We start from the raw sequence: 24,676 nt of genomic DNA, 5'->3' as shown, positions 1-24,676 counted from the left end.
ATGCTTGACATGCTTCGCTTAACTACACTGATCACTTGGCATGTAGTGCTCTTGTCTGACGATGAACCTATCTGTGCATGTTAAGTCAAAGTTTGAGCCTTTGGGTGTCAGTGGTGTTATAATTGTATTAACAGCATGAAAGATGCACGCTGCTACATTCTGACGAGTCTGTCCGTGTCTCCAGACAAGGACAGACTTGCAGAGCAGAGTGTCAGGATTCGTGATAGATTCACAATATAATCATATTAAAGAAATAACGGTCACACTTAATTTTAAGGTCACATTCTCTCTATTAACAAACCATTAGTAGTTTATTGAGGCAAAAGTTGTACTTAATTTTCTTCTTATTAATAGTTAGTAAGGTAGTTGTTAAGTTTAGGTATTGGGTAGGATTAGGAATGTAGAATAATGTCATGCAGAATATGTGCTTTATAAGTACTAATAAACAGCCAATATGTTTTTAATAAGCATGCTAATAGGCAACTAGTTAATAGTGAGAATTGGTCCCTGTGTGTGTGTGTGTATGTATACTGTATGTATGTAGGTGTGTGTATACTGTGTATATGTATGTATACTGTATGTGTGTGTATATATTTATATTTATATACACTTTACACTTAATTTCTAGCGATTATCGCCGATTTGATTGCACAGATACTATTTAAACTAAACTGAGCTAGACAATGACATCTCTGAATTCAATAATGAAATGCCTTTAACTGAAAATTGAGTGTTTAATCTTATCATTATACATTACTGACACTCTATCCTCCAATTTGATACTGTTAAGTGCTTTGACACAATCTGTATTGTTAAAAGTGCTATATAAATAAAGGTGACTTGACTTGACTTTATGCCATGATCTGTCTGAATACTCGATTCTGATTGGCTGGCAGGTGTTGATTTAAATTTGTTGAACTGCACAGGTAGTTCCAGGTCAGTTTAATCACGTTCTATATTAATGCGCTTCCTATAAACATTGGTAACCATAGTAACATACAGTTACAGTTGAATAGTAATACAGACGAAAATAACCAGTCATTTTTATCGTTCCGGTCAAATATTGCAGCGCAAATATTATTAACATCTTCAATATGTGAATGCTGGCAAATGACCATGGCATAAATGGGATAATCAACGGCTAGCTGTGCATTAAATGATTTGAATGCACTTCATAGTGCATCGGGCGGTTCTTCGCCTCCACGTCGTGCATTCAAATCGTTTAATGCACAGCTAGCTGTTGATTATCCCTTATATATTAGTTTTTGTTATGAGGTTTTGTTTTTAATTATTCCTTTATTGTTTGTTTTAGTTTTGTTTTACTAGTTCATCTCAAACTGCTGTTATTCCTCAAGTGTATATTTGGCATTTTAACATTACCTACATGTCTCATTTCTTCTCTCTTGCTTTCTCTTGTGATGAGATGTGACGTACACTCACTCGCCCTGCCCTGCCCTGCTTTCCTCCAATCTGCCGTCCTCGCCTCACACTCCATTCTCGACATGCACTCTTAAAAGCCGCTCATCTCAAGCTATGTTTTGACTGGGAGGAGAATAGTGTGCTTCCTTGGCCATTTTTAATCAGCTCCTCTGCCCTGCCAAGCTGACTAAAGCAGATGGAGGTCATTACCGTATGGCTCAATTTACTCTACATACTGCTGCAGCTTGAGTCACCAGCCTGAAAATTCCCTCTCTCTCTCTCTCTCTCTCTCTCTCTCTCTCACACTCTGATGACTGTACTGGCTTGACTATGTAAAACCTAAAAACTCTTGGTTTCCAAGAGTCCATATGGAAATAAATAAGTTGACAGACAAAGCTACCCTCTGTTTACCTTCAGACGGGATTGATTACTGCAGTTTCCAAATGAGCTGATAAAAATTAAGCTGAAAAATCCCCAAATTGTCTGAACTCTGAGAGCAGACCTTATTCAGACTTAATTCAGTTCATCAACTGTTGTTGCTACATTTATCTAAAGCCACATCACCAAACCATTGCTTTTTTTCTTTCCATTGCTCTCTTTCAACATGCAGTAGGAGTTTCTTGTACAATTTTGCAATACTAGCAACAGCAAGACATGAATCACTTCAAGGGCAGCTCTGTTTGTTTGGTTGTGTTTATGTATATTTTAAGACTTGTAATTGAGATCAGGATTAAAAATTGGGTTGATGTGGATAGACTGAGATCATACCGTACCTCAACCATAAACTCATTTATGGCTGCTGGGCTGACTCTTATGTAATATAATTATTCTAACATGCTGCTGTGTACTGTATTGCCTCAATAGAGCAATGGAGAAACTGAGAACGGGGATTGTGGGTTAAGAACAGCCTCTCAAGTCATCAAGCTGTCTACTGAGGCTTAAGATATCACCGTGTGTTAGTAAAGAACATAGAGAAACTTCAGATTAAGCCTTATGTAAGAGTGTGTCTTTTGTTTAGCCTGGAGTATGTTTGTGTGTCTGAAAAATTAGTTTGAGATTATGCATTAAATAACATTTATTAGTTAATTGGGTTTTGTATGGTACAAGATGATTTATGTTGTTTGATGGAAGGATTGATTCTTAGTGCTGGTCTACGAGCAGTATGAATCAGTATGTCAGAATCTAAACAGTATATTGCTTAAAACAAACAATATACAGTCAGGTATTTTTTTTATGGGCTGTTTTACATTATACAACATTTAGTTGAAAAGGTTGAGTTATAGTTACCTGCAACACACACACACACACACACACATATGTAGTTGATATTGTTGCTATTAATAATGCTAATATAACTCATCAGTGGGTAGTTGTTTATAATTGGTAAAAAAAAAAAAAATGATTGTGAAACAGTCTGTTGCACTCAATGAGAACCTAATTGACCTTAACTGACCACTGTGTGACTCTACAGAGGCAGCGCTGCATAGTCTGTTGAGAGCACTCACTAGTGAGACATACGATGACCCCACACAGCATCTGGAGAGAGAGCAAGCCCTTGCCAAACAGTTCGCTGAGATCCTGCACTTCACACTGCGCTTTGATGAGCTCAAGGTGAGGACCATACCTCAATACAATGACTCAATACAATAAAAATTCCTTTCTTCGTGGTGATAATGGTTTTTGTTATCATTTATTTATTTTTTGATTGCAGTCTTTGCATAAATGAAAGACCATTATATATGATACAGGTTTAACCTGTTCATTTTCACGGAGTCAGTCGTTGAATCAATTTGCATTTAAAATTTGTGCTTATTTAAATGTTTATTTAGCATTGGAGGTGTACTGATACTAAGGAGCTGACTCAATACAGTTCAAAAGTAATTTGTTTGAATCTCACGAAAGCTGTAAAGAATATGTTCTAGTCCTATAATAAGAAATAAAAATTACTGTATATTTCTATTTAAAGGAAATGAAGTCATGAAGTCTTATTAAATCATTAACATTTTTAGCATTCATTACAAAGATTAAGAACTTTTCAGCCCTCTGAATTCTTATTACCATGACAATAAAATAAATAAATAAATAAAAACAATACTAAATAAATAAAAACAATACTAAAACTTAAATTTAAACATCCAGATGTAGCACTGTAATCCTAATTTGGGGAAAAGTATTCCTAATTGTTATGAAAATAATATACATAATTGTTTAATAAGAATCCTAATGGACCTAAAACATGCTTCATTTTTTAAAATATATAAAATATGAGGTCAATGAGAAGAATTAATTCATTAATGTTCTGTAGTCAAATGAAATGCATGGTTAAAAGATGAGCCATGCAAGTCATCAGAATTTTAACATGCAGCCTGCTGTTACACATTACCATGCGATTGATGAGACTGACCAGGATGTGATGCCTTAACAAGCTTCCACTTCTCTCTAATGACATGCTAATTGTGATTAGAAACCAGCTAATGAGAAAATAATTACTTTCCAATTGCACGTGTCAGTTTTCGCTGCCCCAGGTGCTTGCCAAACCTTTCCTGACATTTAAGATCACAAAGAAAATTAGCTTTTGATCTGTCGCTCTCCTCATTCTCTTATTCCCATCTTAAACACTTGCTGTTTCTTTTACACTAAATGAATAATACTTAAAAGTGTATGTATATGTCAAGACAGCAGCATGCTGAGCTATAGTGTGCTTTTACACACTCCTGTGACCATGTCAGAACCTCAGGCACACTAACCCTAAATGACTGAACAGTAAACCATCTCATTTGTCTCGGGTTATGTGTCCAAAGAAATCAAATAATGTTTCGTCTAGCCGTTTTCTTATTCACCTCAGCACCAACACTAGCGCCTTTATATCCTGCTCTTCCTATTGCAAACATTCACATATACCCTGATGCCCTCCGGCACGGAGCTGGGATGTCCCAATTAAAAAGCCACCCCCACCCCCACAGATGGGGTTGCTAAATGTGCGAAGGTAGGGGGTGTAAGGTGGCATGCCAACCTCCATCCAACCATGCCCTCCTCTCAGCTTGGCGCAGTGACCTACTTCAGCCCGCCAATGCCGTAGCGCCGGACGCTTCAGGGATAGGATGGGCTGTCTGGTCTGACAGTAAATCGACTGCATTAGTTTTGTTGACAAGGATGTCATTTGAGGATATTGTTTTCATTTCTTTTGAGAGTTATCTACATAACCATCATTAATCCTATAAAGCCTACTGTATTGTTGATGCATTCATTTTTGATGCAAAGGCCTCTAAATTAGCAAAACCTTGCTGAAAAACCTGTTATACACAATCTTGATAATCAAACAAACAACACTTGCAAATTTATATATATATATATATATATTTATATTAGTGCTGTCAAACGATTAATCGCATCCAAAATAAGTTTTTGTTTACATAATGTGTATGTGTACTTTGTATATTTATTATGTGTATATATAAATGCATGGGTTTTTCTTAAAAATATGTTATGTTTATATATTTATACATGTAAATATCGTGTATTTATATATATATATATAAAATAAATATACACAGAACACAACCATATTATGCAAACAAAAACTTTTATTTTGGATGCGATTAATCGTTTGACAGCTCTAATAAATAAAAAAAATAAAATAGTATCTAAAGATTATATATAAGGATATACAGTATGTCTAAAGATTCAATAGACTTACATTTCAAAAACATGAGATTTTTCTTACTATTATTTCATATTTTCATAATTATAGTTGACCTCTGCTCTTGCAAATCCTAAAGAGTTAATTCTTCTCCCTGACCTTTGATCTCTAACCCGTCTCTGCTGCCATCTTGACAAGCACCCCCTCCTTTGTCACTGAGTTTGTCACTGAACCTTAAATTGAACATGACTCTTCATTAAAGCATGTTTATCCATCTGTCACAAGCTACAAATCTTTTGCAGTGTGCTTTAGGTTTAAACAGTGCTTCTATAGGGGATGTATGAGTCCCAGACAGTCTCAGTCCTGGCAGATAAAGATTGCTCTGATTACCTAAAGGAACTGGTAGTCATTTATGTGAAGCTTTAGCTAATCCTGTAAGTGTTCTTTGCCTTCTAGGCTACCAGACTGCATTTGTCTATTTCAGTCCTGTCACACCACCAGCAATAACCTGGAGATTTGCCTCCCTTTGAAACACCTTTGCATACACAATTTAATTTTATTAATGGCTCTTGTTAAGGCAAGCATCACTATTACTATTGTTCATACTTAGAGTTGCAAGTTGTTTAAAAGCCCATAACTTTGAGTATTAAACTTTGCTATGTAACTTTGAGAGGTGTGTATTTATTTTTCTAAGGGATCGGACTTACGATTTCTGCCTGGCAGACGATAAAACACATGAAAATAATCCCATAGTCTTAAATTAACCACATTTAGAGACCTGAAAAGAGACTTGGTGGCTAGTCAGTAACCTACAGTATAGCAACATGGTAATGCCCTAGCAACTATACAGCTAAAACCATTAAAACTGCATAGCAATGGTCTGGCAATCACCCACAACAAGCTATGATAGTAAAGGAGAGATTCAAAAGATTTAAAAGAAGACTGCTAAAGGTCCTTTAGAAATCATTCTAATGTGCTGATTTGGTGCTCAAGAAACATTTCTTATCAATGTTGAAAACAGTTGTGCTGCTTAATATTTTTGTGGAAACTGTTATTTTTTTCTTTCAGTCAGTATTATTTGATAGAAGGTTCAAAAGAACAACAACATTTATTTGAAATAGAATCTTTTGTAATAATAAATAATAAATTACTGTCACTTTTGATCAATTTAATGTGTCTTTGCTGAACAAAAGCAAATATCTTAAAGGAAGTCTTACTGACCCCAAACTTTTGAATGGTAGTGTAGATAAACTTTTCATTCTTTTGCAGATGACAAATCCTGCCATTCAGAATGACTTTAGTTATTACAGGAGGACCCTGAGCCGCATGAGGATCAATAACGTTCCTGTGAGTTTTCTCAAGAATTGAAACTGCCACCTCTCTATTGCTATGACTTTCTCGACCCCCTTTCTCTTTCTATTCAACTTTCCTATACACTTCTGTCCTTACTTAACATCTTTTATCCACACCTGTTTTTTACTTTTAAAGTAAAAAGACGCCTTTGACAAGCAGCTCTCGATTTTATCTAAACCCCTTTCACATAACTAACACACTTCCTTTTCTTTCTTACTCACATACTCAAGCACTCAGCCACTTGCACATACCAGCCCTCAGGGGACTGTTGAGGACCCAAACAGAAAATGGCCTCCCACTGGGAGAGTGAGTGAGTTCTGAGATGCTCACTGAAGTGCATTGAGGTGTACCAATATAGTGTGGCACCTGATCTGTGGTCAGCTTTTGTGCCTGTCTTCCCCAGAGATGCCCTGCCCTCCTAGGACTAAATATCTGATCTGAGAGCGGGCCACATACATAGCCCTGGGGGACACCGAGCAGTCTGCATACCTTGTTTAGTGAAGTGGCGCTGGTTTTCCCCTCATATTCTCCCAGACTTAATTCAGTAGCCCCACCATGGTTCCCCAGGGTCCTACTACTGTAAGAGAGCTAAATAAATCACTCCAGTTAGCATCTGCACTAATAGTTTAGACTATTGTTTAATGTATGAATGTATTTTTAGACTTGAAACACCAGAATGTGCAGGTGTATGCAGTTTACTGTAAGATTAAACCGCTTTCTTATTAAATGAAAACAAATTTGTTATTGTCTGGCTGCCCTCATTTTGAAGCTGATGCTTTTGCATGTTTGAAAAGCATTTTTTTTTTATTCAGTAGAATACAGTAAGTAAATTAAGACAGATTTAATTTCACAGAAAATATTTTTATTCTTCACATATTTTGCAAAAGAACTAAAGCTTAATTTCCTTTTTTATATCTGGGGATGTCTTTACTTTTCCCATCCTTGTCCAATTTGCTGTTTCTCCCATTTCTCCCATTAAACAAAATGACTGTATTCCATTGTTACTCAAATGATGCTAGCTTTGCAAACTCAAAAATTGGTTAACATACACTCCCTTCTCATTTAAGCAGAAGGGTTAAGTGACATCCATCCATTTTTGAAGGATACATTTTTTAATATTTAGTACATTAATGATGTATAACATTTTAGGCTGATTTTTCACCTGAGAAATTGGGGCACAGGGAAAAAACCTTTCAATGCTTATCCATCTTCACATTGTTTTATTTATGGTCCTCTATTAATAATTTTAATGAGGCATTGACTGTGATAAGTTCTGAGAAACTGTTCAGAAAGAAAAATTCCTTGCTTTTCTCCATTAATAATGTTATTGGTGTCTGTCCATGTAGGCAGAGGGAGAAAACGAGGTGAATAATGAACTGGCCAATCGGATATCTCTGTTTTATGCTGATGCCACACCCATGCTAAAGACATTAAGTGATGGCACAACAAAATTTGTATCGGAGGTAAACAAAAATATTTCAAATCAGTTGTCAGTGACATTTACAAAAAATATCTTAAAAATAAAGAAATGATTTTTTGCTTTTGCCCAACAGAATAAAAACTTGCCCATTGAAAACACAACAGATGTTTTAAGCACCATGGCGAGCGTGTGCAAAGTTATGTTGGAAACCCCGTAAGTCTGCCATTTTCTCCTCTGTCTGATGATCCCATAAAATTTGTGGTGTATTAAAAAAAATAACTACAATTTACTAAAAATTAGTAGGTAAATATTAAATTAGTAGGTAAAACCAAAAATGAAAAAAAAAAAAGATTTGCTTATTCTCAAATTTTTTTTGGATACAGAGAGTATCGCAGCCGCTTCAGCAGTGAGGAGACCGTTTCCTTCTGTCTGCGTGTCATGGTGGGGGTCATCATCCTCTACGACTACGTCCATCCCGTCGGCGCATTCGCGAAGTCCTCCAAAATAGATGTGAGTGAAACCATCATCTCCTGTTACTGCAAACCCATCTCTGAAGTTTTTTTCCCCTCCCGCTAGGCACTAACACTGACTCATAATCATAGTGCTTAGAAAACGTGGCGATGGCTCTCTCACAGCATCATGACTCATGAGGTTGAGTGCTGTCATTACTCTGCCACTCTAACCATGGTTGCTTTTTTTCCCCAAACAGATGAAAGGCTGCATTAAAGTGCTCAGAGATCAGCCACCAAACAGTGTGGAAGGTCTTCTAAATGCTCTCAGGTAAAAACATTTTTTTTCATGAATATTATCATATAAAATCTTATCATATTAATATCATATTAATCAGGTGCACTTTTCCATGAAGACACATTTAGATTGTTTCCTCATATTTTCTTTAGTGGTTTAATGTGAGGAATATTCCATGACATATGTACTTTGAGGCATCGGGGGCCAATAATGGGCCTATGAACGATTTTTTTTTATGCTTGCTTTTTTGCATCAGTGCTAAATAAAGCTTGACACAACCCTGCAAGATTCTGCAGTAAATATAATTATTACTTAATGTCTTCTGTGCAGGTACACAACAAAACATCTTAATGATGAGTCAACCACTAAGACCATTAAAAGCATGCTGCAGTAGCAACAAAACTCTGGGACACACCACTGGCCTCAAGCAGATGCTCAGGAGATGCACATACACTCTCTCTCCTGGACTAAAGCGATGCACAGAATGTTTTTCCTTATTATTTAATTTTTTTTTTTTTATTAAACCGGAAAAAAATCAGACAAAAGCTTCTCTAATCTTTCCTTGTCTTTTTACAAAGCAGATGCTACTGGCGTTATGTGTGGTTTTCTGTGCCAAAATGGTTTTGCTGAAATCCCTTGTTTTTAATGTTCCTGAAAGACAGCCATGCTACTGATGGCAGCTATGAAAGCATTGTTAGATTATATTTGTGGTAAATGTTTTAATTTAGCTTGTTTCCCTATAAAGGGAGGATGAGTGTTTTGACTTGAATATAAAATATCTATGTTATCTATATGATCTAGATACAATTATATAAAAAAGAGAGAAGTATATTATTATTATTATTTTTTGGAATTAATATTTAATGTTACATCCACTGCATGGCAAATTGATTACATGTCTTCTATTTAAAGAAAAGTTTCAAATCCATTTGTTTGCTTGATTTTGTGTAAAGGAAAAGGTGTTTAAATTATCTTTTGAAATGGTACTTGGAGATTAAAAATGGAGGTTAACTAATTTTTTTTCCCCCAGTTTTATATTTTTTTATAGTTCTTGATTTATGCATTTTTTTTCCCCTGTAGGTGTTATAATTTTTTAATAGTTTTTTGTTCTTTTTTTGATCCGAAAACTAGCTTTCAAAAACTGTGATAGTTTGTAATCTGTGTCAGTTGTGATGACAACATGATCTTAAGAGGAAATAAAATGCTTTCATTTTTATAATGATGTTTACATTTTTAAATGCAGTGTTACTAAGGTGTATGCAAATGAGCAGCACATTCTGGTATTATGCAAATCGGATGTGGCGTTATGCATGACGTTTGAATTTTGATATTCTGGTCAGGGTCTGAATCAACCCATCACAATTTAATTTTTATATCTTGAAATATTAATAAATAAGGAAGGTTTATCTAAGATAAATTATGCCACGATAACAGATTTCAGTGGGAAAAGATTATTTAGGATTATGCAAACAATTCTGCAGAAAACATTGAAAAATAGAGAATAATGTATCTAGACTTTGTGATAGATCAAAAGAATTTCTGCATCACTTCACCCAGTCAGATTGGAGCTGATTTGCCAATTCATTGTGTGATGTGTTTTTATCTAAAAAGTCTGTTAATGTGTTTTCCACTGAAGATCTGCTTTCTTCTCTCATCTGTTCTAATTGGCAGGAATCACCTACCAGTTTTAACACGCTTACAATCAAGGATTCACAGGCTGTGAGAAGGGTGTGGCCATAGTAATTCTGCAGTAAGGGCATGTATCAAGGTCAGGAAGGATGGCGAAAGGCACTGCAGGGCTCTCTGCATTCTGTCAGTGAAACTCGGGGATGTGGAGTGTGAGTGAGAGAGAGTTTTAGGGTGTGTCCTGTATCCATGCAGCATTGCTGGATTGAGGGACCAAGAGTGCAGATGTTAAAAAAGAGTTCAGGAAAGCAGGTCATGTAATCGGTGTGTCTGCAGCACCATTGAAATGCTTTATACAACAAATGATGAAGATATAAATTTGGTTGGTGTATGAATTTTGGGTGGCAATGAAATGTCACAATATACATATTCATAAACATACATACATACATATATATCAATTATAGTGAATACTGAATACAAATAATTCATATTTTATAAAGTCTATTAATGTTTGATAAACATTTAATTTATGAAATTGGGATTGCATAATGTATTTCAGAGACAATGACTGAAACATTTTAGATTCACATTTTACACATATCATTGATCTCAACTTGCCAGTTTTTCATATCTAAAATGCATCAAAAGATTAATCAGGATTGTAAGCTGTTTTTCAGTGTCAAGTATGGCATCTGTGAGTATCCTTTATAAAACATTTCAAGGGGTGCCAATCCTGCTTGTATATGGATATCAAGGTAGTCAGTCTGTTAAATAATGGCTTTTGTCTGTCCTTTTAAATTATTAGAAAGGAGGGGAAATATTGAACCACTAGCCTATCTAGAGGTAAGCGAGATCACTTAAATGATGAACTTAAATGTTCAGATAATCATTTAAATGACAAAGTTCCTGTTACAGAGTCATTATTCAGTTGAATAGCTTTGGTAAAGTTTCCGGAGGAATGTAATGTAGTTTATCCTTCTGGTGACTGTAAACAGTATTAAAATTTGTTATCAGTGGACTGCAGCACAGCTGTTAATGTGTTAAGCTGTTTTCAAACAGGCCTGTCTTCTCAAAGCAGATGTATGGACCTCTTTATTCATATTTAACCTTAACCGTCCTAAGGTATGAACTTCTTACTATTTCTACCATTTCTACTGAAATCCGTCTTAAACTTACAGTTATTATTATTCTTCTGAGACTAAAATTTCTGACTGTTACTCCTCCTAGAGCTTTAACTCTACAAACTCCAAACTCAGCCCAGATTTTCAGACTGGTCTGACTCGAGTTGCTATATTTTTTTCAGACTGATCGGAGTTATGGATTTCATAAAATTGAATATTAAAAATCATAAACGGAATGTTCAAATGAGCCAAGACTATTCAAACTCCACTATATGTCTGTCTGTCTGTCTATCTATCTTTATAGCAACACTCTAGCAACTAGCCAAACAACCTAGCAACCACCCTCAGTACCCTAGCAACCACATGGCAACACCTTAGCAACCATCCAGGGTAGCCTAGCAACTGCATAGTAACCACCCCAAGTACCCTAGCAACTGCATATCAACACCCTAGCAACCACCCCAGGTAACCTATCAACCATCACAGCAACTTTAAACTTCAAACTATTTTAGACTGAAAAAACATGAAACTTCAACTTTTTAAACTTTTTCAAACTTTCTGGTCTGGCTTTCTCAACTTAAAGGTAGTCTTGACAAACTTTTTTATCTAGTTGTTTTTGTTGTTCAGTGAATGGGTGACTTAACAGACATTTTATATCTTTTTTTTTTTAATTAACTAATCCTGTAATAATATAATATACTAAAACTTAGTAGCACTGCTTATCTCTACCCTTTTTTAATTTATTGATTCTTCTTAATAAAAATAAAACATTTCATGGATTGGTGTGACCTAATGTTGTAAGGGAATATGAAACTGTTACTATACAGTTTCTGAGAATTTTCAAGCCAAGAAGAAGGACATGCTATCTCATGACACAAGAAATTGGTAAACCACAAAACTGTTACTTGCCAACTCTCACAACTTTTAGTATTTATTAAAAGACTTTGCGAAGAGGAAGGTCTTGTTCTTCCATAAGTCACATTCACATGGGTTAACATAGGACAATAAAAATTGTTCTCATTCATAATTTTCTTCTGTCTGTCCAATGATTGATTTTCAATCCTGTTTTTTTTTTTTGAACATATTTGTTGAGTTTCAGAACTTAATTGACCTTGTTACTTATAATGTTATGAAAATGAGTTCAAATTTCAATTAATTTAATTAAAAAACAGTTTTGACAAATATTAGCGTGGCATTTAGTAACACAGGCCTACTATTAGTGTAGTAACATACTGTCAGCAACATACTGAAATCCATTGCGAGTCGAGTCTCCATGAGGAGTGAGAAGCACTGTTTATATATATCCTGCCTATGTAGAACAATTCAGATCGGTCGCTTCATTTCATGTAGGATACCGCGTTAAGGGATGTTCACACTGACAATGATGAGCAGCAGCAGACCACTAGAAGTCATTCATCTTCAATCTGAGTTGCATATTTGTCTCGTCAAAGACTATGGGCCCTATTTTAATGATCTAAGTGCATGGTCTAAAGCGGTCTAAATTTTAATATTTGGCATGTTTGTGTGCTGCTGCGTGTTCCTGTGTGTGTAATAAGCAGAGTGTACGCGCATTGTGGACCCGCCTATAGGCACATATTACTAACATGCTCTTTAAATAAAAAAAAAATACTGCATAGTTGGTCAATGGCGCAGTCAGATGGGCGCAAATGCATTTGCTATTTAAACAACGTGGCGCAAGACGTGAAAATGATAACTGCGTCAGGCTGAAACTAGCAAAAAACACAAGCGTCGCGTCGGGTGTATGATAGGGCCCTGTAGGTGAGTTATAAAGTCGAGGCAAGTAGGAATGTCTACTTGCATTGATTAGGCGATCTCCACTGAGTTAATCGCTGTCAGTGTGAATGCACCTTTAGCAGACATGTACCTATGTAGGGCGCAAAGCAGTGGACCAGAGCTTTTGTCTGTGTGTCATGTCAATCTTACATTCATATTCAGGCATATGGTTTTAGTTCACCAGTGACGTGACTGAGACTTGGAGAGGTCTCTGTTGTTTGAGTAGACACTGAACACCGTAGAGGATGTGGTTTGATGTGGGGCCTCTCACAAAGTGCCGGCATTGTCAGCACATAGCCAGAGGTGCAATTTACACTTCAACAACTGCAAGACTCTCTCCTTTAACACTCACTCACTTATGAGATTCCTCTTACTGGCCACAACTGGGACTGTCTAACTAAGCCATAGTCTGTTTTTCAGTATTGTGAATATCTAGCAATCTAAACATGTGAATGGTCCAATTGCTGGCAGCACCAACTGTGAAAAAAAACACATTGGCTTGTGGCCCTTCTGCTGCTTTTGGCCTCCACTGAAAAGCGCTGCAGATAACGTTAGAAAATGTTGTGTCATTAAATTGTTCATATTTTGAATTACACTGTTACAAAAGCTTATAATGGTTAAATTAAAGGTGAAATGAAATGTTTCTCTTTGTGTTTCCAATCAGCTTGTGGTTAGCTTAGTCCACTAAGCTTAGCATAGCATTAACTGGAAAGCCCTTTTGATGAGCTAGAACAAGATATTGTGCTGTGTTTTTGATCAGACTTGTGAATGGGACTAGTCAAAAAAACATCGTGAGCTGTTTCAAAAGGGCAGTGGGTAATGGGGTAAAAGCTGAAATTATTGTAGCTTGATGCCTTGCTCCAAAGAAATAAATGCACTGGGGAACATTTCATCAGAGTAAATTTTTTAGGCTTTAACATCTCTACACATCACTGCTTATTTTGTCACTGTTGAATCCCACCAGAAAGACACAATGAACTAATAGCAAACAGCAGATGGCATCTTTTCACACATACAGTTTTTGGTGAAGAGCCTACATAACCAATAAAGAGGTTAAACGGCCACTGGTTTCACTGAAATTCATTTTGGGGGAATTCTGCTAAATAGCAGAGAGAGACTGTGGGAGTCAACCTTGACAGCCAAACCACAATGTCCTTATACATTGCAACCCCACCTCTCCAGGGTGTACTCTTCTAAGAATGACAACGGCTATCTGCTGATACCCCCTCAACGCTCTGACACTTGCAGACCCACTTCCTCTAATTCGTTGTCTTAATCAGTGAAGCTTTCCTGCTACAGTTAATCAATTATGTCAAAACTTCAACGGATTTGCTCTGTACCAAAGAATGCTATAATTGTGGTTTGCTTTGAGGAAAGGGTGGAATAATATTATAAAATGGTATAAAGACAATTTGTTACTGAGATCATAAGGTTTATCCTGCTTTTAGTACCACATAATCTGGAATGTTAGATTTGATGTTCCTCTGACAGCAAAGATCATGGTAGTTAAGTGATATTTTATTTAAATTTTTTTGTGTGTGTCAAAATGATAGTTGATGCCAGATTCCAAAAGCAAACAACAAATGATGCTAATATACACTCACGATGTGCTATAATAATGATAACAATAAAAAAAAAAAAAAAACTGGATTCTAACCTTTATCTCCAAATGGAAATCTCAGATGATCATACAGTGATTAATCTTTTATGAATCGTTAGTCCAGAGACATTAGTGTACACCCTGAGTTTTTGAAAGTTTAGTTTAATTGTGATATGAATAAATAATGCTCATAAGCTGCTGTTGAAATACGAGTTGAGGCTTGGACCAGAGATGGGCTTATTAATGGTAGAGATACAAAGGTACCCAGCCATTGGAGAAAGTGTAATGCCAACTAAGATCACGTGTGCCTTGGTAACCAATCACATTATGACCTTGACATAGATTTTCTGTCAGAGCTGTGCGACAGCCGATCACTGTTTGCGGATACCATGGAAAGAATGAGATGTGCCGTAAATTGAATCCTACCTCTCACAAAATAGTCTGTGACTTCTCTTATATAACAGCATTTTTTTGGTGTAAACTAAAATTAGAAATAAATGTTTATTGGCCATATTGAAGATTAGTCGTTAGGCTGTTGATTTATTAAATGGTAAGCCGTTTCCCATAAAACTAGTTTATTCAACATTGTGAAGAAAAACTGCTTCTGGTCTCCTTCCCTGCGTACCGCGTGTTACAGAAACAGTATCCTTAGCAGGATAGCAGGAGTCTACAGCAAGGCTATCTATTGGTTCAACCAATAACAGATGGGGTGAGTTATCTCTGGGGAAACCTGTTTGAAAACACAGTTCATCATCTTTTATTTGATGCAAATAAAAACAAAGCAGTGGGGGACGGAAATACAGTCTGTTCAGTTGGTCTAAAACATGTGATTTTTATTTTTATTATTTATTTTTCCCCCCAAAAAACAAGCATTTGTTTGTGCATCCAACCGGCAACAGCTGAACCAATAGCGGGAGTGTAGGGTGGGGTCATATGCTGGCACAACCAATAGCAGATGTGATAAGTCTTCTGCGGAAACCTGTTTGAAATCACACTTCATCTTTTAATTTAATACAGATAAAGCTGTGAGCGACAGGCATAGGCCTACAGTCTGTTCAGTAGGCCAAAAACATTTAATTTTACAAAAAGGTTTTTTGAGAAAAGCATTTTCAAAACATTTCTCTGTTTGAGCATCCGACCAGTCCAACATCTGAACCAATAGTGTGAATTTGTGGTGGGGCCAACCGTTTATCTGCCTAATAGCAGACAGGAAGAGTTTTCTGTGGGGTGAACCATTTTGAAAACAATCATTTGATGATGCATGTGGCACAGAAACAACACACTTCACCTTTAAGTAGACACAAATGTAAACAAAGCTATGAGAATTAGCCAGTCTGTTCAGTAAGTCTTAAACATTAAATTGTAAGGTTTCAGACACCTGAGAAAATGATAATGTTTCATTGGTAAACTATTGACACCAAGGTGTATCAGTACATTCTGAACTGTACATATTGTACACTGAAAAAAATGATTCATTGAATTTGCTCAATTTTTTTAAGGTAAGTGGTTGCAATCAATTTATTTTAGCTACATTTAAATAAACAAATTTAGTTGACTAACTTTCAACATATATTTTTTAATTAAATGTAGCTAAAATAAATAGTTTGCGACCACTTACCTTAATTTTTTATTTCAGTGTATGTCCTTCCTTTAAAGCCTTATTTGTGTTTGTGTCTAATTATATATAGCATTTACGCTGATGTAGAGTAATCCATTGAGTGGGATTTTTATTTTTTTTTAAGCAAATGATTGTGTATACTTTTGTTGATCGGTGGGTTGCTGCTGTTTCTCTCTTTAGCTTAACTTTTTGTCAGTTAATGAGGTTAATTACGGCTCAGGTATGGTAGTACATCATTATCTCTGTCTAGGGAAGCAGGAAAAGTTTTCAAAATGACAGCACGTGTGGGCTTCCGACAGACAGCCGATATACCTCACAGCTTCCTTAAGGCCTCTAATCACATTGCTTTTGTCCTCCAGAAGGTCATAAAGTGTTAAACACTTCCACACTTTATTATTTTTCATTCTGCTAAAGGTCAGTAATTGAGTATGAACAATACTAACTGGGATTTAAATGAGTTAAATAGCAACGGACAGTCAATCACAGACAGTATTTAGTGAAGATCTGTTCCCTGTGAGTCCTATAACAAGTTTCTTCCCTCTTCAGGGAACAGAGGATGAACTTTAGATCTTTCCCACCATCCATCTTGGACAAGTATGAGTTTTCTTCAAAGACTTCTAAGTGTATCCCAGAGCGTCCTCACATGAGTGATCTTCCTGAACCTGGCCCGGCTCAACCCTGCCTGACCTCAGATGCCTTTTTCACACCAGCTGTCAGTACGCACACAAACGCCCTGCCAACTTGCTAACAGGGGTGTGTGTTCATGTGTGCCATGTTGATTTAGATGCGACGAGAGAGCTAAACTCTCTTCATCCTTTTCATGGGTCACAGATATCTCTCATCCATGACCCTGAGAATTTATGTCATCTGTGCTGCTTCTTCTACTCCCATCCAGTTTGTCATTTAGTTAAGGAAAAATAAGTGGTCACGCTCTGATCGTGGCCTGTAATCTAATCATCTTGGAGAGGCCTGTGTTTAAAGAAAAAACTTGAGAGCTGTGACACGGCACAAATCAGACCCACCCAGACACTTCCTGTCTCTAAGTTAGTCAGGTAAGATAAAGGACTATATCTCATTACTGTAGCTAGTACAGTAGAGGTGTAATTATGAAGTTCATCAAGTGAGTACTATTAACAATTTAGGTCTTGATTTCTTATGCAGTGGAAGTTGCTACTGTATTTGGCAACCTAATTACAAACCTGTTATTTGTTTAATGCAGGGGTCTCAACTATAATGATAACTATAACATTTTAATATTCATTCTGTTAGAATAGGGAAATACACATCAAGATTATTACACAGAAGAACAATACTGCTGGAATCATTCTCAGAAGGATGTTTTTTTCCAGCTAAAGAATGATAAAAAAATTGATAGCCAATCTGAATTCATCCGACATGAAAAAGCTTGAGAATTTAAATTGGCAGTGAACAAAACAGCACACAAATGCAAATGTGCAATTGTAACTTGCGTGACAACAGCAAGTAACCTGCATCCAACGAGTGACCATCAATGCAATCTACTTTGCATGCATGATTTTATTTTTGAGCTGCTGTGCAGCTACTTCAAACATTACAATAGTAATGTACGATTTGTGTTATGCATGTTTAATCTTTTGTAGATTATAGCTATAATATCATGTTGTGTTATTTCTGGTCTCTTTTTACAGAAACTTGCCAGATCTACCTAGAGGAATTGCAGTTCCGACGGAATTCAATCTTGAATCATCACACAGAGCAGCATGCAGGGAATGAAGCATGAGACACTTAACTCTGAAAAGGTTTGTTCTTCCATCAATAATTGCACCTTCACTATGTATTTCAATTTTTTTTTTTGTTTCTGTTCTGAAGCTATTTCTTCAGTGCTTGGATACCATAGTGGTGGCTTGAAATGTGGGTAAAAGTCTGAGTATTTCTTCACACTGTGGTTCGAAAGAAGGCAGTGACAGTTACTCCTCTGTCAAAAGCATATAAATCTTTGGGGGAGCCTTTGATGACTGTGCAAACTGTGTCTTGCGGCACTAGAGCAGCCATTTTGGATCTTAGTCACGTCCGATTTCATGAATGGACCACTGTAGGTAATGAAGCATGTGTGAAATAAGAGTAAAGCCAGCTCCCTAAAGCCGGAGAGGGTCTGGCTTGTGGATGGGCCTTCCTGTTTGGTGGTTGTCTCACTACTGGCTCTGTGTCCTGTAAGTTAACAGTTTCTATCAGAAAAGAGGATGTTAGACCACAGGGGGGAAGTGTGAAAAGGAACTGTATCATTCAAAAAAAGTGAGGGAGGGGGATTCAAAAAGTGAAGCGCAAGCAGAGTTTAATCGTATGTGCAATTATTAAAAGACAGTGAATTGTGAAATTCAAGCCTAAATGATAACACACTTCCACCTTATGGTTCCTTTGTGTGTATTATGAAATATTACTTTGCCCATTCATGTACTGTATCATGCAACCAGGCTCTGAGGTTTCTGCAAGACTTCCCAAACCTGTGGTCCAACAAACCGATGAAGCAACTATTCATTGATAACTCTATAATTCTCTTAAATTTTGAAAGCAACACGGCAGCTTTTACTGTACTTGTGAAACTCTTGTTAGCATTATAACGGTGCGCTGTAAGTTTACAATGAGAAACATCATGTTAGTGTAAAGACACTTTTGTAGTATATTCTCACACTAATTTAGCTGATATGTTGATTTTCTAATCTGAAATTTTCTAAAGAGTATTAGATAAAAGACCTTTCCTGTCCCACATGTAGGCCATTTTCTTGACTCCTCGATATCCTTGGCATAATATAAGCCTACCCCAGACCACATCAGTTGCACTCTGGGTTTTGGTGAATTTTTATTTGTGGCACTATACACTTTAAATGTAGAATTGTGAGACAATTAACAGTCAACTGGTTATTACTGTTGCAATGCGAAGGGGTCTTTCCATCTCCATGAGTTTACCTTGTGATTTTGAACTTGCTGATTAGAAACACGTTTAGGTTCAATATGATATGTTTTTGAAGAAGACCAATGCTGCATTTATTTATGTGATATATTTTGAACAGTAATGTATGATTCTGCTTAATACACAGGTATTTACCAAAGATTATTTAATAGACTCGGAACAGAGATATACTAAAATACTGAATGATTCAAGTGTTATGAAAGTATAGCACTGCAGTGTAGAAAAATCATCTGCTTGGGATGACGGTCAATTATGTAGTGTGTGCTTCAACAAAAAAATAGTTGACCAATCAGAAGCAGGTGTTATATCATGTGAGAAGTTATCATAGGTCGTGTCAAACATTATTTGGACTATATTGGCTAAAGGAAGGGCCAGTACTGCATATAAGATAGTTTTTTTTGTTTTTTTTTCATAATCATGTTAACATTTTAAGATTATGGTAATTTACAGTTTCCCACAAACATACGTTTACCTAAATATAAATTTAGGGCCTGCAGGTGGAGTAGTCGCACCAACTTTGTTCATTCTCTTTCTCTTTACTCTTTCTATATGTTTCTCTCTGTCTCTCTCACTCTGTTCCTCTCTGGTCTGTAGGGAGACGGGAGTCTGGAAAACAGCGATTTGGTGCTTACACATATATTCAGTCACACAAACGCGACTGATACTTTACACACACCAGTGTGAAATCTTCATAAGTCGCATAGGGACTCGTGACACAGCAATAATATTCTGTCATTTACATTATAGTGCCAGTTGCCATGAGATCTTTGCCTCATGCGATATAACATCTTAAACAGTTTAATTAACGCTGCTAAAACAACCATGTGTGAAATATAGGATGGACGAATAAAGTAGTGTGGACACCTGTCTGTTTATTGAGGTGTTGCTATACAGTAGTTGCGTATGTGAGCAGCCATATATGTAGTGAAGTCCAGTTCAAAGTATTTTAACTTTACATTTTTATTGTTTACTTAAATATTAGCTTTTCATCATTTCACAAACCCACTGCATGTCCCTTATAAACCCTAAGTTGGGAAACCCTGCTCTAATAAATTGGAATTAAATCAAATGTAATTAAATTCAATTAGAATTAGTGTATGCTGGCCGTTAATATTTATTTATTTATTTGTTTGTTTTATTTTAGGCTTGTTGTCATGAAAATATCATACTAATTTATCTTTGACGCACCTCTTGTGTTTGGTAAAATGAAAGTGAGTGTGGAAAATTCTAGAAAAGTCAGAAATGTAAATGACAAGACAAGATAAAATGTAAAAAGGAGGGAGAGAGTCACTTTTCAAAGAAGGACAACTAAGGCACCTTTTATAGCAGTAGACTACAGTTTCTTCTAAAGCTGCATCTCAGCCACACCTCATCCCTGCATCTCACACACACACACGCACACACACACACACAGCAGCAGTGAGCATGAATAATGCAGTCAATGCTGCGTCGACACACTCACCGCATGTTTAATTCATCACTGTCGGTGATGTCGTAGGCCACATCTCCGTCATAACGTTGATTTTGTCCGAGACGGCCAAGCCTTATCGCTGTATCCCGCTTTAGAGACGGTTAGTTTGACCTCAGAGTCCCTTTGCATCCCTCTCCAGGGAGATTTGGCGTGACTTTAGTGTCCATTTCAGCTTGAAGAATCAGAGGCTTCAGAGGGCAGAGGAGTCACGCATTTATTTGTACAGCAAAGCTCAAAGTCAATAACTGCTGTCACTCCTCCCAAAGTCAATGGCGTGATGGAGAATCTATTGAATTTTCTTTAACTCCAGGGTTAAATCCCAGTAGAATATTCTAGAACGCTGAAGTCACAGAAGGTGAAGCGACTCACCAGTAGTACAATCAGCACCCTCAAATTCCCCAGTCATCCACAAAGTTATATATTTGTTGTATCTATGAATGTTTATCTATTAATTTAGGCTAAATGATAAATAGGATAAATAATCATGCTTAAAGCTACCAATACACTATTAAAAGTAAAGGTGCTTAAAAGGTTCTTCACAGCAATGCCATAGAAGAACCATTTTTGGTTCCTCAAAGAACCATCTCTTTCTTACCTTTTTAGAATCTGAAGAACCTTCTTTTGCCACAAAGGACCTTTTGTGAAACAGAAAGGTTCTTTAGATGTTAAAGGTTCTTTATCGAACCATTTAGACAAAAAGGTTTTTCTGGCATCGTGAAGCACCTTTATTTTTAAGAGTGTAGTGTTGTACTCACAACTGCAGATTTTCTCTCACAAAAGGTGCAGAAGAGCTGAAAAAAGAAAAGAAAAAAGCTGAGACTGTGTGGGCCTAGTCATAGCTTTATCTATCAAACGGTACTAAAATCAAGACAAGTGACTATGAATAAACCAGATTTGTGTTTTTTCTTAAGGAAATGTGAGTGCCTGTCTAAATGTAGCTGTGATATTGTTTATTTGAGGTACTGTACTTGTTCAAATTCTAAATATGAGCAACATTAAATGGGATGCTTGCCTTTGCTAGGAACTACCACATATAAATAATCTTGAGTGTGTGTGTGTGTGTATAAAATATGAAAGTTAAACAAATAATAATAATTAAAAAAAAATTGCATCTGTATTTTTTTGTAGTATAACTATAATTCTCATAATTTGTGACTTTATATGTCAAAATGTGTATCTCACTATATGACTTACCTTACAGTTGAGTCTTTATTTTCTGTTATTGATTTGATTTTATGTAAATGTCTTTTATATTTTACAAAAGTGACTTTTTACATCTTGCCATTGCAAAACTACTTTTTTTCAAACTTACAAATTGCCTTTTGTACCTGAAGCACAAACATCCTGAATGCTAAAGAAGTCATAACATGCCTGCATTCAGTTCAACTGACCACTAGTAAACTAACAACCATCTGCGGCTTCATATTTTGTATACTTGGCTTCTGCATGACTGGTTTCAAAACAAACACTTTTCCTTGTTTAAAAACAGAACGCAATATCCAATGCCTTTGCATGATGGTATAGATAAACTGTCATGTGATAAATCTGCTTTGTCAACTTTTAAATTCATGCACTGTACAGCAGCTTTTTCTGCTCTGTGTGATTAATGGTGACATACATGAGTTCACATCAATAGTGCAGCAACAGGTGTCTAGACTTTGGTGTGTGTGAGCATGTACACGTGCACACAGAGATGAGAGATGCTCCCTTACACGCAATCACCCTGAGTGCTCTGCCTGATTTCATTTAAATGATGACAGCCGTGTAGATATTTTGCATTATGTAACACGTATGTCGTTTGTTTATACACAACAAATGCTGCCAACGATCCTTGACCTCCACACTTAACCGTCACAGTGGAGAAACAAACAAACAAAAGAAAATCAGGAACATCTAAACAGCCACAGTGTATTTTCTGTTTCGAGTGATCAAATCAGTTAATCAGTTCAAATTATAGCAGGGATTCCCAAACGTTTTTGTCAGCCAAACCTTTTTGACATAAAACATTTCTGTAATTTAATACATTTGCATGTTCTCTTTCGGTTAATGGTCACATGACTTGCTGAGAAACAAATAAAATGTTTATATTTTTGCTGTTTTATTTTGAGTGTCTTTATTTCAAAAAGTAATTTTTAATGATGGATGCTTCAGGATGCTGGCTTTCTCATATGTAAATAGATAGATGGCAGTTTTTTGGGGGAGACAGTTATATAATGTTTTAAATATATACATAATTTAAAATGTATCGAAAATAAGGTGAAAACTTTTGAAGAAAAAAAATAATGAAATGAATGCGCTCATAAATGAAGAATTATATATCTTTAAAAAATTTTATAAAAAATTATATTAACATTACATCTTGCTCTTGTTCTGGGTCTTGTGTCGGTGTGGGTCAGGATCTGATTTTGGTCTGATATTGGTCTTGGTCTGGGTCTTATGGGCTGTCTTGAAGGGTCTGGTGAGCGATTTTGTTAGAGACAGCTTCTTTTCACAGCTGAAATCTGTGCTGGCATCTGCCTGGCAGTGCTCAGTTTGTACATGAGTCAGTAGTCATTATTCACCTCAGATCATAACACTGCTTCAATGAAAGTGTGAATGACTTTCTAGTGTACGAGCTGACATTTGGCCTACCGTAAACTCTCAACTCTGACCTACATGTTTTAAATGTGCATGACGTGCAAGATTTCAGATTACTGGTGGTGTTGATATGTTGTTTGTAAAGCCGGAAACGTGAACAAAGTGATAGTGAATATAGGTCACGAATGAGGTATGTTTGTATTGATAACAAACGAGGGTTAATGGAACCACAAAGCTACAAGGGTTAAAGCTCATGGAAGCAGAAACCCTGTGTTTACAATACAAACGTAATCAGTGAATTATTTTAGCAATGAGTCATTTATGAGTTTATTTGACAACAGTAGTGACAGAGTGTGTTTTTACCGATGCGTGAGCATACAGCCAAATTAGGGAGATGAGCAGTGAAAAGAAGGAAAGGTGAAAGGTGCGAGCAGATAAAGCGGTAAATGCAAATCAACAAAGCCACCTGCTGAAAAAAAATTCTCTGTTTGGTTTTGAGTCATATTTTCTAGGTTACACACTCTGTTTGCAAGACATAATCACTTTACCAACCCTCCATTCAGGGTCAGTCAGAGCCCAGTGTTATTTACAATAACACGACCGTGTGTCATTTCACACAGCATCGGTTACGAGGCATTCGTTCACAGTGTTGTACTGTAAATAGCTTGTGGCTGTGATTTTATTAAAAAAACATTTCTGTGATAATCAACAGCATGTCACAGGTATGGTTGATAAACTGATCTGAGTGTTAAGCAGGTATTTCAAAAGAGAGGCAAAAGCTTTTTGTACTTTTGAATAGAAGCTACAATGTAAAATATGGACATAATGACAGCATGTAATATTTAGTGTTACGTATTCACAGCTACGGAAGCTTAAAATGCTCATATATTAAAATGCCTAGGCCTATATATTATATGAGTGACTATATTGTACAATAGCGAGTTTTTTCATTTTGCCATTGTGATTTTTTTATTTCAAATGTTTTTCCTGATTGATTGATTGACTGATTGATTGAGGTAGAAACAGCATCTCACAGAACTTAAATCCTCTTTGGTGGTGTACAATAGTTTTATGAGATTGAGATGAAGTTCCTCATGCACACACAAACATAATGACATCCTGACAATCTGCACAGTGCACAAATAAAATGGACTACATTTATTATCCCTTATAGTGCATTTGTATTATGTACTCTGTAATCCTTTGAAACGAGCCAACAGCACTAAATAAATGTTATTGAAATCACAATCATAATCTCAATGATCATAAATGCAATAGAATCAACCGTTTAATTCCATGAATTAAATATTCATAGAGTAATTAAGGATTTATAAACATTT

The 24,676-nt window shown here is 36.2% G+C and overlaps 1 protein-coding gene across 3 annotated transcripts in view; it reads left to right on the top strand.

Moving 5' to 3' along the window:
• fam49bb (family with sequence similarity 49 member Bb) overlaps positions 1-9,792 on the top strand; it is a 55,071-nt gene extending 45,279 nt beyond the window's left edge. For all 3 annotated transcript variants that reach the window (XM_058765726.1, XM_058765725.1, XM_058765727.1), the window contains 7 exons: positions 2,891-3,030; positions 6,329-6,406; positions 7,759-7,875; positions 7,966-8,045; positions 8,216-8,342; positions 8,542-8,612; positions 8,910-9,792. In XM_058765726.1, the coding sequence (XP_058621709.1) occupies positions 2,891-3,030; positions 6,329-6,406; positions 7,759-7,875; positions 7,966-8,045; positions 8,216-8,342; positions 8,542-8,612; positions 8,910-8,973 (677 nt within the window). In that variant the 3' untranslated portion in view covers positions 8,974-9,792. The remainder of the gene's footprint in view (positions 1-2,890; positions 3,031-6,328; positions 6,407-7,758; positions 7,876-7,965; positions 8,046-8,215; positions 8,343-8,541; positions 8,613-8,909) is intronic.
• The last annotated feature ends 14,884 nt before the right edge of the window (positions 9,793-24,676 follow it).

This window comes from Onychostoma macrolepis, chromosome 24, assembly GCF_012432095.1.
Source record: "Onychostoma macrolepis isolate SWU-2019 chromosome 24, ASM1243209v1, whole genome shotgun sequence".
In the NCBI taxonomy this organism is placed as follows: Eukaryota; Metazoa; Chordata; class Actinopteri; order Cypriniformes; family Cyprinidae; genus Onychostoma; species Onychostoma macrolepis.
The sequence above is the reverse complement of the archived record's forward strand: the minus strand, read 5'-3'. Positions and strand labels throughout refer to the sequence as shown.